This window comes from Struthio camelus, chromosome 5 (assembly GCF_040807025.1).
Source record: "Struthio camelus isolate bStrCam1 chromosome 5, bStrCam1.hap1, whole genome shotgun sequence".
NCBI lineage: Eukaryota > Metazoa > Chordata > Aves > Struthioniformes > Struthionidae > Struthio > Struthio camelus.
In genome coordinates, this window is record NC_090946.1 from 58,250,867 (window position 1) to 58,268,199 (window position 17,333).

General features: G+C 51.3%; 1 protein-coding gene across 1 annotated transcript; it reads right to left on the minus strand.

Moving 5' to 3' along the window:
* Positions 1-468: 468 nt before the first annotated feature.
* On the minus strand, positions 469-16,694 carry TGFB3 (transforming growth factor beta 3). The gene is made up of 7 exons (XM_068946627.1): positions 15,956-16,694; positions 9,814-9,977; positions 8,368-8,497; positions 6,691-6,798; positions 5,698-5,869; positions 4,931-5,084; positions 469-2,078 (listed from the first exon to the last, which is right to left on the minus strand). The coding sequence occupies exons 1-7, from the start codon at positions 16,692-16,694 to the stop codon at positions 1,920-1,922; spliced, it is 1,626 nt and encodes a 541-aa protein (XP_068802728.1). The 3' UTR covers positions 469-1,919.
* Between the last annotated feature and the right edge of the window lie 639 nt (positions 16,695-17,333).

Sequence of the window (17,333 nt, forward strand, 5' to 3'; positions counted from 1 at the left end):
CCCTACGCTGACCCATCTTTGCTAATCCCTAGCCAGCTCAGAACTGGTGTGTGTGCGTGTGGGGCAAGAGGGCATGTTTACAGTTTATTAAAATGTTTGAAATTACATGTTGAGGCAGCATCATGGTGAGGTATATGGAAGCAGTCACTTCTGTAAAGAAAAGAGAAACTCCAGCTTGAGGGAAGAGCTGCATTCTGAGACCCATGGAGAGCCCTGGCCACAACCGAGGAACTAGCTAAGTTTTACACTCAGTTGTTGGGGACCAGGAATTGGGAGGGGACAGGGAGGAACTTTTGTGGGTGTCAGAACATGGCTTTAAGTATTTGTGGTTTGGGGAGTCAGAGGAGTGAGGAATGCAGCCCCTGAGTCCCGCGTGGCATCGAAGCACCAGAGATTTTACCTTTGGGAATATCCACAGTTGAAAAAAAAAAAACATTTTTCAGAGAGGGTATTGATTACTTGCCAGGGTCACATCCATGAACCTTTATGAGTGTCTGCAATGTTCATGGTAAATTTGGGGGTTGCACACACACAGCTGGGTCTGTACTGGCAGCCATATATATATGGACATATATAAACGGACATTACTAAGCTGTGGCAACTGCAGTGCCCTGGTAATTTAAACACTATTGTTGGAAGTGTTTTACGTTTGAGGGGAGGTTTGTATGACTCTACCAAAAGGAGATGCCAGAGGTGATGTGCATATCAGAGGAACTGGGGAAGAACAAGGCACACACACTCCAGGCACTGTTTGAGGGGTACCATTCTGTGGCTCTCTGGCTGACCTAAATTTTATCTGTTCCTTTGATGAGATGATTTGGAAAGGGGAAAGGTTTCCGAGTGATCCAAGGATGTTGCAGCAGCAATACTTGAAAAATGGCAAACCATCTAACCCTTCAACAAACAACTTCCATATGAAAAAAGAGCGTTTCCCCCCAAAATATTTATTTTTTACAATGTTTTTGAGATTAATATTTTTTGAAGTCTTGTCAGGTGAGGCCTGGGCCATGTTCAGGTCACTGTGCAGAATAGGTGCAGAACTCCCCAAAGCACCTCACAAACCACAACAAAGGGTCCTCAGGGCAAATCATCTCAAGAGTGAATGGGTCCAAAATTCAGGGACCACAGGTATTGCTCCTGCCCTGACCCAGAAACCATCCCTCAGAAACTCCATGAAGGGAAAAGAGCTGAATGAAGGAGTCATGAGTCCTTCTGCAAATGGGCTCAGCACCCTTTTTCCTCATATCTGCCCACCCTCACCAGGCTGGCTGGGAACCTTGCATTTTGCTCTTAGAAAATGGTAGCCAGGATCTGCCAAACAGATTTGCAGGTTTGGCAGAGACACTGTTTTAGTTGAAAGACTCCTGGATCACACCTCTGAGGAACAAAAGTCTGAGTGCATCTCTGATCAGCTTCCCTTCTTGGTGCATTTTCTTTTTCTAAAGAAAATTTAAGGATTTCCTCCTGAAAGGAAAACCTTAATTCTTCAGGCCATTGGGGAGGGCTGAGGACCCAAGATAGCTAAAGCCAGAATAGGAAACATCACCCAGTTTCCCTTCCCCCTTTCAACTGCTCTTTTTCATTCTCTCTCTCTCCTAGTTCAGCTACCTCAGCATTCAAACATACAGCAGTTCCTCCACTCTGTCTCTCTCTTCCACACCAACTGTCCGGCCATTTTGGAGAGTGTGGCCTTTATGTCACCAAAATAACTCCTAGAAGGAAGGTGACACCGCCAACAAGACCAAGAAACGTTCCAGAAGAGATTCCCCAAGGGCTGCCAGACCACCAGCCACAGGTGCTGGTGCTTGGGCCTCAGCATGTGCAGTCTCTGGCCCCCTAGTTCCTTTTACGTTATCTTGGGAGCAGGAGAGTGGGCGCTGACACTTTCTCTCTTGGCTTTGGGTGGCCCAGCGTGCCTTTCAACTGCACTTGCAGGATTTCACCACCATGTTGGAGAGCTGCTCCACTTTGGGGGTCCTCCCAACATAGTACAAGATAGTAAGTGGCTCCAGGTCCTGAGGGACGCAGCAGGGTGAAGCAGATGCTTCAGGATTCAGCGTGTTGTACAAGCCCAGCACCTGGGGAAACAAAGTAAATGTGGTGACAAAGTCAAGAATCCATTTAAGTGGGTTCAGGACAGGAAGGATCTGCAGTGCCAACAGATCTCTACGTGTTTGGACTAATGCTCATTAGAGGGCATTTCCCCGAGAGTTGCCTGTCACTTCCCAATAATGGCCTGCTCCTAAAGGATCTTGCCTGCCAGGCCTGGCTCTTTTGCTCCTAAAGGATCTTGCCTGCCAGGCCTGGCTCTTTTTTTTTTTTTTTTTTCAATTGAGGCAGCCCTGCTCTGTGGCTGATGCTTGGAGTAAGGGGTTGAAGGAGTGCAAGTAGCTGACGCCTTCATCTTTGATTTGGTATGGCAGATGATAAGTGTCACAATTTTTGCTTTTAACAAAGCTGCATGGAACCAGCCTGACACCATGTTGTTTTGGGCTCAATTAAAGAAACTAAAAGAAAAAATGAAAATCAGTGCTGCTTGTTTCAACCAACATCTCTAGATAGCACTGGGTGGATGCCAGCCCTCCCAAGTATCCACAGTTTCCTCCCAGCTTTGAAGTGTCTCATGCTTTCTCTCTCCATTCCATCCTCCAAGTCATTACACTATAATGCTGGAGCCAGGACAGTGTCCTGTGGGACTCCACTGGATTCCTCCTCCCTGCTGGCCCCAGCCCACAGATGATTGTACACTTGAGCCATGTAACGGTCACAGAACAGTTGCCATGTTTCTTGCCAGAGGTGGCCGCTTTTCAGAGGTAAGCAATTTATTGAGTTGTGGGGCCAAAATATGATCTCTCCTGCACTACTGTACTCTCATTAGCACCTACCTGGCTTAAATGAGAAGGTCTGGCACACTGTCTGTTAACTATTTTACAGTCTTTAGGGATGAGAGTGCTAAGGAAATATCCTGTTCTATCATCCAGATCCATGTAATTGCAGTCTTTATGGTGGAAGCTCTCTGGGATACTGAGTGAAGGCCTCAGCTGTACCATGGCAGGTATGTCATGCTCTAGGGCCACTGTACTCCACAGAGGCAGAGTAGGATAAATGGCATGGTGAGAAGTCTACTTTTCACCATGTTTTTCCTAGGTGGTGTAGGTCAGCCAACAGCAACTCTAGTGTTCTAAAGAGTGCTCAGGTCATTCAGCTAACCTTACCACTTGATTGGTAAGATGATAAAGGGACTAGAGCATCTCTCATATGAGGTAAGGCTAGAGAGCTGGGACTACTTAGGTTGGAGAAAGGAAGACTGAGAGGGGATCTGATCAATGCATATAAATATCTGAAGGGAGAGTATAGAGAAGATGGGTGCCAAACACTTTTCAGTGGTGCCCAGTGATAGGATGAGGGGAAACGGGCACAAACTGAAACACAGGCAGTTCTGTCTGAACATAAGGAAAAACTTTTTTATCTTGAGGGTGACTGAGCACTGGAACAGGTTACCGAGAGAGGTTATAGAGCTTCCATCTTTGGAGATATTAAAAAACCATCTGGACAGGCTCCTGGGCCACCTGCTTTAGGTGACCCTGCTTGAGCAGGGGGGGTTGGACTAGATGATCTTTAAAGGTCCCTTCCAACCTCAATCGTTCTGTGACCGTTTCTTTTCTTGCTCAAGAAAAGAACATTAGGAACCAGCCTAAATTCTCCTTTCACTCACACTGATTCAGTCCAGTCCTAGAGAGCTTCTGAGGGCAATTGGATGGAAAAGGTACTACCCTACATGCATGTTGTTCTTTCTAAGCTGCTGATTTCACTTGCTCTGCCTTGTGCTTAATATCTAGCATCTGTCCACTTCTTCAGCCAGCCCTGCAGCTGTGCAGACTCTCAATCTATCATGAAATTGTTACTGTCTTTCCCAAAATATTATCTTTACTCAGCTACCTATTCTTCCCCGAATCTGCTTTTTCCAGTAACTTTGTTAGTGAAGCCTGAAGCTAAGTTGCTCGTGAGCTGTTGCACTGCCCAGCTTGTTGCTTCTTCTGGTCTGTGGACAGAAGCACAGCATTTTCCTCGGGCTTTTCTTGCTTTATTTAATAATGGCTTGCCCTTTAGTCTGTCTTCTCCCCTTGGTGGTTCTCCTGCCCATGTCCATTCATTTGTATTGCTCTTTTTTTTCCTTTGCTCTAGACACTAGCCAGGGTCAGATGCTATTCTTTCCAAAGATTGCCCAGGGAACTTATGTCAAACTGAGGTTATGCATAAGTTACCTAGAAACATTTGCTTTCAGCTGGTTTTACTCATGAATCTCACTGCCTAGTGGGCTCCTCCTCACCATAGGTCAGGTTGGATTCATACAGCTGGAAAGGATGCCTATGCAGAATGGAGAGCTTATTGCATGGCCATGTTCACTTCTGGGCATGGACACAGGCTTCCCTTCAGTCTTGGGCTCCAGCTGGCCCTGTGGTACGACAGCAGCTATGTGCTATGGCACAAGTTTTACATGACAACCTGACACAGAGTGCAGAAAAATCCTCTGTCTAGTGAAAACTGCAGGAAATTTAGGCAGAATGTAATTATCAGAGTTCACATTTTATGTGAACAATTCCGGTAACACCGTGACTAATACTAAATAAGTAAGTGCCCTAAAATCATTAGGCCTGCTATTTTTACATCTCGTTCAAGAGACAGCATCTTCCTCCTCCTCAATATTTGCCTGAAGCATGGACTCAGTATTGACTCCAAAGGAAGAACGTCCTACCCGTACCCGGTTGACCCACCCACACTGTCCCCTGAATTTTCCTTGGAGTGTTTTTTTGTAAAAGTACTGATCCGGACTGCTTTTGCTGCACTGAAGAGACCAGATGAGATCAGACTTAGGGAGGAAGGGGGAGCCAAAGCCACAAGCCCTAATAGGATAATGTGCTGGATATACCGTGCTGTGAGTCGTGTCTGCACTGCGGAGATAGGGACAAGGGCCTGAGCAAAAGTTAGCAAAGTAGCCTTTGGGCTCGTGGACCCATTTCCAGCCCAGGTCCTGTCGGAAGTCAATGTAAAGAGGACGCACGCAGCAGTTCTCCTCCAGGTTCCTGCAACACAGTATTGACGCAAAGTTAATCTAGAGAAGGGTATTATACACGAGTATACATATATGTACATATTATACGATGCAGCTTCCTGAGCAGAAGGACTAGTATCACCAGTTCCCATTGTGACACCATGCTCATTTTTGCTGAGTGTAAAGAAACAACAGGGCCGGGAAGAGTACTGGGCAGGTCTGTACTGGCTCCGACCACTAGGCGGCTCTACCACTAGCACAGCGAGAGATCCCTAGGAAGGTGGGTGCCCCAGAGCAGGGATGGGGCGCTGCAAGTCCCAGATACTCATCATACACTTGGGCCTGGCAAAAGGCTGTAGCAGGTCCTTGCCTGTTTTGTGCTCTGGGAACCTGCTCAGGAGTCTCCCTCTAACCAGTGGGCTCACCCAGGAGCACAGAGTGACTCTGCTGACCCGGCCAGTGTGTCCTTCTTGAACTCCCTGAGGAACAGCCTGCTGCGCTGTGCTCCTCAGATGGCCTCTGGGGCATCACGGTGACCTAAAACCCCCTTGGAGGGCCCCGACTTTCCCAATATCCTGGAGTCTTGCCAGGTTTGCCCACTTCAGGCATGGGACCCAGTAACTCCAGGCAGGATTCTGGCTTACCGGAAACAGTAGTTGGTATCCAGGGCTCGTTTCTTTCTCTGGCCTCCCAACGATGGACCCTCCAGCCGATGCGGGGGTAACATCATCAAAATGAGGTGGGGATTATGCAGGTCTTTCTGCTTCTTTAGGCGCCCCAAGTCCCCACGGCCATAGTCATCCTCACTATCAATGCCTTCAGAGACAAACAAGGTCCATAAAGAAGCTGTTAATGTAGAAGTGGAGGATGCAAGGAGACTCTTCAGTGCATTTAACGCTCTTATGCCTCCTCTTGAACCAGGGTGAAAGGGATTCAGTCACCATGCCACTTACTCTGGGACTTCTTCCCTCACAGAGACCTTTTTTATTCCTGATGAACTTGACTGCTGCAAACCTGAAACAGGCTTGTGGGCCACCTGTTTTACCATTTGCAAACTGCTGGTGGGGCCATTAATCCATCCCACTCATTCCTGGCTTTGGTCCCAGGACAGGCAGGAAGATGAATGGTTTAAAGAAGATGTCAGATCATTGGCACTCTGCAAAACAGCCTTCAGAAATGGAGCCTGTGGGGGCCAGTGGCTGCAGCCCAGGGCTGCAAGCCAGGAGGTTCCTAGTTCTTAGGCCAGCCAAGCCACTGACTCTCTGGGCCACCTCACACAGGATGCCTGACTTCCTTGTGTTTCAGTCACCCTAACTGGAAAGCAGAGCCTCTGTGGAAATCTGAGAAGGCATCAAGCTGAACTTCCCAGAGAGACATTAAAATAGAAAATTATTCCTTCTACAGACACTCATGCAAACCCATCCAACCTGCTCTTCCTTTCTCCCCTTTCTAACTTACATATAAAATAGATATATCCATATAATTAACATGCAAATCCAGATATGTATGCCTTAAGACAAATGTTATGCAAGGTAAAACACTCAAATGCACAAAGCAAGACTTCAATTTGTTTTTCTTTAGACACTCTCAGCTTTCTGTTCCCCCAGAGCCTCCCTTAACCCAGCTCTTGGTATCACCTTTGAATTTGATCTCCAACACCTCATGCAAATTCTCCACGATGTCTCCATTGGGCTGAAAAGTATGGCAAGGACAGTGTATACTGATTTCCAGGCCCAGGTTGGACTCTGCAAAGAAGAAGACGACTCTGTGAGAAACAATCTTCCTCAACTGGGACTGTTCTGGAGCAGGGAAGTTCCAGAGAGGCCAAGTACTGCCATCACTCCTAGTTTGTGGGTTGGTCACAAAGTCATGGATGCCATGAGAGTTGGGTGACAGAAGCTGACTTGGAAAGGAGAATGGGAAGCAGAATCTTGTGGCTTCATTTGTGCCAAAAGCCTTGCTCTTGCTAAAGGGAGCTTCTTGCTCAGGTGAAAAGGGTGCTTCTGATTAAATTTTCTAGGCTATTCAGCATCCAAAAGCGTTTGTGAGCTTCAAAGAGTTCCAATGGAAAACAGGTATTTTGAAAAGCTGGCCTGCAGTGTCTGCATTAAGTCAGTATTGCCATCCTCAGTACCTACCTATCTACTATCTGGCTTCTGCTTAGTGTCTGAAGGAGAGATCTGAAAATGAGCAAGTTGGATATGGATAAATATTTCACTGGAAGCATTTTTTTCTCAGCAGCTGCAGCCTCCTGTTTTGTTGAACTCGTAGCGGTGTAAGTAACAGACCTTCCAGAGGCACGACTATTTTCATAATAACTTCCTGGACTGGTCATGCTGTGTGGGCCTGACTCAGGAAACACAAGGCTCTTATGAAAGCTCCTTTTCTGTGTTGTGTCATGAATTAAAACATCTGGCTCCCTGGGGCATTGACAAGATGCCTGGGCACCTTCTTTCCTAAGCGCTGTATGTTCTGTGATGTCTGTCAGCTAGTGTGCGTGCCCAGGGCAGGCAATTCCAGCACTCAACTCCAGCCACCAGGACAAAACTTAGATTGCTTCAAAAAAGGAGAAGTCTACAACTCACAGCTCATCCTTCCAGAGAGCGGCTGTTTGCCAGCGCCTGCATTCCAGTTTTCAGTGGCACCTAGCTTCCATCTGTGAGGCCAGTCCAGCTGTGAGTCACGATTCCTATGCTCCAGCTGTGAATGGGGTCAGTGTTCTTGCTGGGAGCTGCCCCATAACTATCTGTTGGGCTGCCCAGTGGTGGCAGAGGTATGTTCTCTGCAGTACTGAAGCCTCCATCTGTCTAGGTGTGTCAGCCTCTGGTATTTCCTCACCTTTATACCTGCCAACCTGTAAACAGCTACAGAAGTCAGGATCCTTGCAGTTTTTTCCTACAAGATCTACTCTAGTTCACATGAGAATTGAACCACAGCAATCTTCATTTTGTGTGTGTCGCAGATTATAGATCAGACAATTGGAGGGGTACCTTCTGGGCTTAGAATCAAAGAACTAAAAGAAGTGCCAGCATTTCTCAGTAAAAAGAACTTCCTCCTCCAGAGGATGAATTCTTAGTTATGCTCAGCCCACAGAGCTACAGAGCGGGAACTCCAGGACCAAGTTAGGAGCTAGGAAGCTAGCAAACAGCATGCACTGAGATAGCTCTCTGGAGGAAGGCTTGTTCTCACACTGAAAGAAGTTGCTCGCCATGTTAGCCCTGCTCCTGCAAGAAGGAGAGCAGGGAGATTCTCCTGTGTACATTAATCCACATTACTATGGGTGCCTTGACACCCAACCCAGCCCAGACCCCTACCTCTGTGCAGGAGCCACTCACGCACAGTCTCGGTGACGTCAAAGGACAGCCACTCAGGGGAGCCCCGTGTCTGCACATTCCTGCCACTGAGGTAGCGCTGCTTTGCTATGTGCTCATCCGGCCGAAGGATCTGCATTGGAAGGAGGGGTAGAGAGAATCAGCCTGTGCAGCACAGAAGGAAGGGATAACCTTGTCTCTTTTTTCTTCCACACCTTGTTACAAACTAATTCAGGAGGTGGGTCCCAGCAAGGAAGGCACCAGGAATGCCCTGGCCAGGTGTGAGGGACATGCTTCCCAACCAGTCTGAACTTTAGAGATCTACTTAGCACCTTTCCCTGGGTCCTGAGCAGCCCACTTCTCCTAGTTCATCCTTGTTTCGGGCACATCTCTACAGGCTGCAGGAGATCTAATAGGTAGTTTTGTTTCTGTATATGCCTGTGGGAAGCGGACCTGTATTTCAGTGTATAACCAGTAGTGGGCAAGACAGGGTTGTGCCAGGGGTCCCTTGCCTAGCAAGTCTGTTAATGGCATTTTCAGGTATCCTCCATGCTTCTGCTTCTGTCAAAACATACCAGGACTGATCAGGTTTGGAGACCTCATCCCTGGTCTGACTTCCTTTCCCCCTTCCAGGCAGAAAGTCGCAGTCAGTGCAAGGTCCTCCTTGCTGCAGGACTCCAGGCTTGTGCCACAGAGCACTGTGGAGATGTTCTGGGATTGGTGGAGAATTGCTCTAACCTCTGGAGAGGAATTCCAGGTAGTTCTGAAGAGCTAGCAGCCAGAGGGCAATTTTAGCTGCATTCTTACTGCAAAATGGGTAGATGCCAACCTGTGGGAATGTGCAGCCTGAATGCTAAACTGTGCCATTAGCTGGGTGGTCCAGCCCTGCCTGAGATCAACTCCAAATCAGGATCAGACCTGATTCTGTCAGGAGAGTCAGAGGGCTCAGACCAACTCCAGATAAGCACCCATATTAACTGTGCCAGGAATTGTGCCCCAAAGAAGCTGCTGATGAAAGGAACATTGAGAGCAAGCGTTTCTTTTCCAGTGAGTCTGTGACAAGACAGAGAGCTCCACCCATTGGATTAGCACCGACTGTGCTGACAGCCAAAGGAGCAAAACTGCCAAAGGGCCTAGGCTTGCAGATGTGACAGAGGGGTCAGTGCTCCTCCACTAGCCAGGGGTTCCTCTTCCAATCCCTTCTCAGTGCAGCAAAGAGCTGGGGTGGGCACCATGCCAGGGTTCCCACAGCAGCTGGGCAATGTGAGTGGGGAAACTGTAACAGGAACAAAGGGTGAATGCATCGCTTCGTATGCTGGAAGAAGCCTGAGGTAAAAAACTGGGATTTCTTCTTTCTCTCTTCTTTTGCCTTGCACACATCAGTTGAGGCAAACATTAAGGAGCCAAGCTTCTCTTGGCTTGGGCACGGGGGGAGGCAAGGACACTCACCTGGAAGAGCTCAATGCGCTGCTCACTGCGTTTGGAGCTTGGGTTGGGCACACGCAGCACCCGAAACTCGGCCCGGAACAGGTTGGTGCTATTCTTCTCTGCTGAGGACACGTTAAAGCGGAACACATTGGAGGTGACACCTTTTGGGCAAATGCCCAACTCATCTACGAGAAAGAAAAAGGGAAAGACTGAGAACCATAGGCTAGAGGTGGGAAATCTGGGATAAACATATTGGTTGACAAACAGCCTTCCAACTGAGGCCTGCCATTCATCCTGCCACCTCTAAAGTATGACTGTCTGGCTAAAAATAACAACGTAGGATGAACTCTCTTAAATTTACTCTACACTGGAATATCTTGCAGAATCTTCCCACTACTGCCACCATTATTTCAATGGTACAAGCCAGAGACTCAGTGGAGATCAACCACAGTATTTTTAACCTTGTGTCTTCTAACTCTGTTCATCAAATGTTGCTAACGCTCATGAGTCTCTGCATGTAAAATGACAACCCTAGCCAGGAGGATGGGGCAACCTCATCTGCAGTTAGTACGGCCCATTCCTAGTAACGACAATAGAGCGACTGCTTTTGCTGGAGATGTGAAGCCATATAGGATCTGATCTCATTACCTTCGAATCTTAATTTTACAAACTTTGACATTGTGTCCTGGAATGAAAGCCTGCCAAGTGGCCATAAAGCATGAGGTATGGAAGATTTCTTGGGGATGGGGGACATATTCATTATGTCCTGAAAGAACTGAGTTTTAAGACCAGTTTTCATTCATGACTCGGAAGAGGAATTCATAGATGGTACTAGATAGCGTGTACTTCAAGGACAGATTAATAGTGCTGAGAGGCCTGCAGAGATCAGACACATGGGCAGGAAATAACACAGCAAGTCTCAGCCTGGAGGGCTGCCTGTTGAGCAGCACAACCCAATCCGCAGATGCCCAAAAGGAGAGTAGGTAAAACACATGAGGTCCAAAACAGAGTCCGCTCTGTCTTTGTCCACAAAACAATGTGTTCTGCTGAAAAAAACAGTCTCTTTTCACTGGAACTATTCTGGTCCCATGGAAAAGGCTCTGTCAGCCCTGTTACTCCTCTCCTATTGACCATTGTTAGCCCTCAAGGCTCTAGCTAGCATCATTAAGGCTTCCCGCAGATAACACTCAGCAGCTCCTGCTCTCTGGCCACATGCAGGTTTCCTTTCAGTCATACAGAGCCTCTCATATGACCTCTGGCTGTTGCCCAGATGAACACAGGGCTGTCTATCATGCCAGCTGATGTTTTATTTATGTTGTTCTTAAAAAAACAAAACAAAACAACCTCCCCCCCCAAAAAACCCAGAAAAACTATCACCTCTTCCCAGCCACAATTCCAGCCTGTGACAAATAGGCTGAAAGCCCTAGCAAACTTCAAATTATATTCCTGCACTTGGCCCCCTCTCTTCACAGCACCATTATCTCCCAAAGAAAACAGGTTCTGAAGACAGCCTAGTGTGGGATAGCCCCTGAGAGCAGAGGCTAACTTCCCACACCAAGTTCTGCTCTGAGCAACACTGATGCACTTCCAGAGTCATCTCCATGAAGATGAAGGCCTTCCTCTTGTGCTGCACCCCAATTCAGCGAGTTTACAAAAAGGTGTTCTTAGGGTGCTGCAGTTTTACCAACTAAGCTAATGACCAGATACTCACATTGAGATTTAACTGGAAGTTTTTTGCTGTTTGTAATACTGATTGAAACAGCTTTCCCACACGGAAACACAAGGTCTCTGGCTACTGTTCAAGAGATGGATGTTTAGTAGTTCCAAGAGGCCAGACCCTGTAGCAGCCACAAGCAGGTATGCTCAGCCCAACAGCCTGCAGCTCAAGGAGCACACCAAGCCACAAAAGGACACCCACTGTGGGGACTCCACCACTGTGACCAGTTTTAGGTTTTGTGCCACGGAATAGCACAGCAGAAAACCCAATCTCTTTAAATGCCCAAAGGCATCTTCCTGGCTGAGGCCTAACTCTGATAACTGTTCTGTCTAGCTGGATACTGTATTCTAATATTCTCCCCCTCCACCACCCCTTAAGCTAGCCCTATTAATAGGGTTGTTAACAGCCTGCCCTTCCATTTCAGTGCAGACTGGCTGTCCATGAGGGATGTCCCAGTAAGAACAGTTGAAATGCCTTTCTGGGTCAGAGCAGTGGTCCATCTAGCCTAGTATGTGTTTCTAACAGTGGCACCTGGACATGTTATTTAGGGATTGCTAGACAGACCTCATTGTACATCACTGGGCAGATGAGAGGCAAAATCATTTATTGTATCTCAGCTCCTTAAGATTCTTGGCTAAGAAGTGTGAAAACGATGCTGGTAAGAGGTGACTGTCTCTAGGGTATCTCCCCCGCTGTCACCACATTTTCCTCTACCTACTTATTTCACCAGCAAAGTCCAGGTGTCTCGGGAGACTTCCCTAGTGGAGATAATAAAAGCTATCTTCCCTTCCCTAGGAAGAAGTTTCACATTCCCTTCATACCCTAGCAACAAGCCGTCTGTGATGGGGAGGTGGAGCCAAGTTCTGTGTCCCATTCTGAACACAGTGATGTTGGAGCCTGATTCTGCTTCTTGTGACAGGGAGTCCAGAGCACAGGTCTCACTCCCAGTAAAGGGCTGCCTCTGGCTGACTGCTTTTGGGCAAAGTACTTCTTGGAAGAGGTCGCAGGTACAGGAGGTGAGGTGATTTATCAGGGAGCTTGGTCTAGTCCCAGCCTGGGGTGCATTAATCACACTGGAATCGGGACATGACCAGATACTGGTATTGAACAAAGCCCAGAAGCAATATTCCTACAAGCTCTTCTAGTCCACAGTACTCAGTGACTGCAAGCAAGCCTGGAGACAAGGAATCTATGATACCATGTGCACACCTGCCAGTCTGTGTTTGGTAGGACAGATGCATCCTGTTGTTAGCACTTCTGACTATCAAGAGTCTATAATACTCTGGAGCCCGGACAGCCTCAGCGCTATTGACTGACTGATGAGACCAGCAGCCTTTTCAAGTGGGTGATATGATGCAGGGAGCACCACGTTCTTCCAGGAACCTTCCTCTTCCTACCACTGCTCTCAGTGAGGTGCAGGTTCTCCGTGTGCTGCTGAGCCTGTGCAGGTGGATACTGCGTAGGTGCTGTTTCTGGCAAGCCCCAAGAAAGCTGATGGCTGTGCAGTTGGAGTTTGATGTCAAGGAAGGGCAAGCTGTCTGTGGGCAGCTACTGCCTCACTCCATATTGTACCACTGGTCAGGAAGCTGTGTAACTGAAGAGAGGGAGTTCTTCCTTCTGGAACTCTGCAGGTGGCAGGTTTGGAGGGAAGGGATGTTTGGCCCCAGAGACCCACGGCTTTAACTGCCTCCTCTCTCAAACGAGCTTGGAAAATGGCATCTGTTTTTCCTCAGGAAGGTAAGCAAAGTAATTTGCTGGACCATTGCAGATACTCTCTGAGCTTGAATCTAGCCAACAATCAGTGCTAAGGGGGTCTGAACTCCCATGAGTTTCAGGTGGTCTCTGAAGTGAAAAGTTGGTCAAGATGCAGTTATTCTCTCAAAGAAAGTCCCTTATAATTCAGGCAATGGCTACCACTCCCTGCCATAAGCCTGGGAAGCACAACAGAAAGAGCTGCCTTTGAACCATCAGACAGCTCAAAGTAGGAAGGGGGACCTGCTCCTGAAAATGCTTCGTTCCTAGAATGATCGGGCTCTCCCCGCTGCTATTTTTGCTCCTCAGCTTTCCTCACTGTTGAGCCTTAAGTCTTGGAGAAGGGTGAGTTCTCTGAGCCAAGGAGCTGTTTGACTAATGGTTTGGAGCTAGAACAGTTCTTTTGTGCATGTGTGTATATACACATTTCAGACTTGTCTGTATCATCCTCACAGTTCCCTCAATGGAGCAGCCCTCCCCTTCCCCCCAGGAGGAGACTGGCTCTGGCTCAGAGCATGCTCTGAGATCACCACCTGGCACAGTGACAGAGTCATGGGAAAGTTGAACATCAGCCACTTTTGAAGACACAGGGCCAAATTCAGCAACGGTGTAAGCAGTGAAACTCCCCAGGTTTCAGAAAGAGCATGCCTCTACACCACAGCCCATCTGGAGCCAGTTTCTCCCAGTGTGACCCAATTCCAAAGTTGTTTCTTTCTCTGGATAGTGGGATCTACCCAGCCGGCTCCCAGGAATTCAATCCTAACACTAGCTGGTCTTCTGAACCCACTGCTCAGAGCCATGTCCTGGTGTCCTAGATGGAAATGCGAAAGGTCCATTCATTTCCATAGGAATGGAAAGGAGAGGTCAGTATTTATCTGGTAGACAGTGGCTGTGGGAGTTTCCTCTCAGCGATCTCTGCACTCACCTGCACTTTTACTGCCCTGAGCTCCCCTGTCTTGCACTTACACCACCAACTCACATTCTCTCCCCACTGTCTTCTTGCTCCTTCTTATGCACCATACATCCTCCTCTTACCCCTCCACTTCACCCAAATCCACTTCCCTCTGACTTCATTTCCTACTGCTGCGCTTTTCAGTTTCCTGCTCCAGAACCCAACTGGTTCATAGTATGGCTATGTTATTTTGTGCAGAGACTTGGTTTACCCATACATTTTTAGCATTTCACAACGGGCGCTTTAGTAGGTCAAAAATGTTGAAATACGGGTAAGCTGCTAATACCCTGTGCACTTTCTGTTCCTCGAGTCTTGGGGTCTCCTGCGCTAAAAGCTAATCATATAAGCATATGGAGTGCAGTCTGCTAGAGATTAAGTGAAATCTGTTGCATTACCACATTGTGGCTCTTATTCCAGCTCATCATATGTAAAGATTAACATAAACCTGGCAGAGTAGCTGCATTCTGGCTGCCTATACTGAGTCCCAGCTCCTCCCCCGGAACTGCTGGTGTTCAGTGTCCCCAAGAGTGCACTGCATCACAAGAGAGCACCCTGGATGGTGATGTGACTGAATGCCCACCAACTTCTTCTAGCAGGAGGGAGTATTAAGCACTGACTGAAAGGATTGCTTGTGCCTCCATCTGCTCAGCATTTGCAATGTGCTTGGGTTCATGTCTGCTCAGTCTCTGTCTTTGCATCTGCTCAGCTTCTGCACCTGAATCTGTTTAGTGTCTGCATCTGGGCCTGCTCATCTGCTCTGCACCTGCTCAGCATCTGTCATGTTTCCTCAGTGCCTATGTTGTTAGTGGTGAGGGTCTCTTTTGCCTCGCTGTCTGTTTTGCACCTGCTCAGCATCCTGTTATCTTCTGCTCACTCTCTGACCCCTCAGTAGTTGAGTAACATCCTCAAACAGTGTCTTCCATGCAGGAATCTTTTTGGCAAATGCCCTTCCACCTTCTCTACAGCCAATGTGGGCTCTGCACAGCCTGGACAGGTTGACTGTATCCTGTCAGCAGGCACTGGAGCTTCAGCAAGGAGGAGCCAGCTGCCAGCTGCGGAAGACTTGTCCTTTAATGTGGGACCTTTTCGTTCTCCTAGCCCCATGCTAAGCGTTCGCCCTGAGACCCAAACTGCCTCCTCTTCCCTTCTCTCGTCTTCTTCCCCTTTCTCCTCTTTCCTCCAGCCTCCTGCTCTGTCCTCCCCTCCCTGCCTTCTCTGGGATGTCGGGGCTCCAGATGCGGGCTTGGTGTGCTGCTTCCTGGCTGCAGCCAGGGCCGATGTCCTTCCAGGACACCGCAAACCTATCCCTGCCCGCTGCCAGTGCTCGGCGCCTGCCACCCGTGGCGGGGCGGCCCTGAGTGAGCCCGCACTGCCTGGTTATCGGGGCTTTCGGAGGTCGCCTCCACTCGGCTCCCGCCGCCCGGGGGCCCGGGACAGCGGCCGTAGCGCACCCCGCCGCCGGCCCCGGGCTCGCCTCCGCACCCGGGCGCGCAGCCGTGCGGAAACGCGCCCCCACAGAGGGGGCCCACGTCGCGGCGCCCGCCCCCGCGTCCGCCCGCGCCGCCGGCAGCGCCAGCGCCGCCCGCCGCGAGGCCGCCCCCGCCCGGGGGCCCCTCCGCCCCGGCCCCGGGATCCTGCCCGGCCCCGCAAGCCGCCTCCCGCGCGTCCCGGGCAGCGGGGCGCCCTGCGGCGCGGCATCCCGCGCCGGCCGCACCCGCCGCGCACGGCCGCCCGGAACTCACTGTGCTCCGGGAGGCCCTGGATCATGTCAAATTTATGGATCTCCTTGGCATAGTATTCGGACTCGGTGTTGTCCTGAGAACAGCTCTCCTCTTTCTCCTCCTCCATCTCCTCCAGCAGCTCCCGGGTGCTGTTATAGAGAGCCAGGATCTGGTAAGGCACATGCGCCGGCCCCACGGTCTCCGGGGGGCTGGTGAGGCGCAGCTTGCTCAAGATCTGCCCCCGAATGGCTTCCACCCTCTTCTTCTTGATGTGGTCAAGGTCCAAGGTGGTGCAGGAGGACAGCGAAAGGCTCACGGTGGCGAAGCTCAGCAGGCAGAGCAGCACCAGAGCCCTTTGCACGTACATCTTCATGTGCGAGGGGGCCGCGGCGGGGCGCCCCAGGAGAGACCCCCGGGGAGCGGCGAGCGGGCGCAGGAGACCGGGCGGCGCTTTCGCGGCAGCCTCCCGAGATCCCGCAGGCTGAGGCTTGGCAAGGCGGTGCATGAACTCACTGCGCCGAGCGCGATTCAGGACTTCCAGGAAGAGCTGGCAGCGCTCCGCAAGGAGAAGCGGCAGGCTCCGTGCCGCGCCGCGCCGGGCGCCTTCCCCATGCGCCTCCCCGCGTCCCGCGGAGCCGGGGCCGGGGGCGGCGCGGAGCCGGGAGCGCCCCGCCGCGCCGCCGCCGCCGCACGTGTCAGCGGGCTGGGCCGCCCCGCCGCCGCGGGGGGAGCGCGGCGCCCGCCCCTCTCGCTGCACCATTCATGCCCCCGCCGGGCCCCGCGCCCTACATTGCCCCGCTGCCCGCCCGTCCCAGCGGGCGGCCGGTGCGCGGCCCCGCTCCGCTCCCCGCGGAGCCCGGCGGCAGCAGCCCGCGCCCGGCCCGGCCCGGCCCGGCCCGCCGCCGGGCTGCCCGCTGCTCCGAGGGCTCCGCTGGCCGACGACCCCCGGTGGCGTGGCACACCGCACCGCACCGCGCCCCTTCCCTCCCGCACACACTGCCTCTCTCCAGGCCCCGCCGCGGAAATTTTATACCTCCCTCCCATGACGTCCCCGGGACGGGCCACGGGCGGGGGAGGGAGCTCCAAGCCCGGCCTTCGCCTTCAGCACCGCGCTGATGGCTTCAGCAGGCGCGGAGCCGGCACAGCCCGCCCTCCGCCGCCCCCCGCGCCGCCGCCGCCCGCCGCCGCCGCCGCCGCCGGGCCCTGGCACCCCGGGGCGGGGGCGCCTCGGCCGCGGGGCGGGCTCGGGGCGGGCCGGGCCCGCGCCCCCCGCGCCCTCCGACGTGGCCCGGCGCGGCGGCGGCGGCGGCGGCGGCGGCGGCGGCGGCGGCAGGTCGCGGGCGCCTCCTGCTGGCGCCGCCCGGGGGCGGCCGAGCCCCTTCGCGGTGGTCGGCGAGCG

Coding starts and splice junctions, on each gene's coding strand:
- TGFB3 (XM_068946627.1), bottom strand. CDS start 16,694: ATGGTGCAGCGAGAGGGGCGGGCGCCGCGCTCCCCCCGCGGCGGCGGG. Junction 5,870..6,690: donor GTTGGAGATCAAATTCAAAG/GTGATACCAAGA, acceptor TTGTCTCTGAAG/GCATTGATAGTGAGGATGAC. Junction 5,085..5,697: donor GATACCAACTACTGTTTCCG/GTAAGCCAGAAT, acceptor ACTGTGTTGCAG/GAACCTGGAGGAGAACTGCT.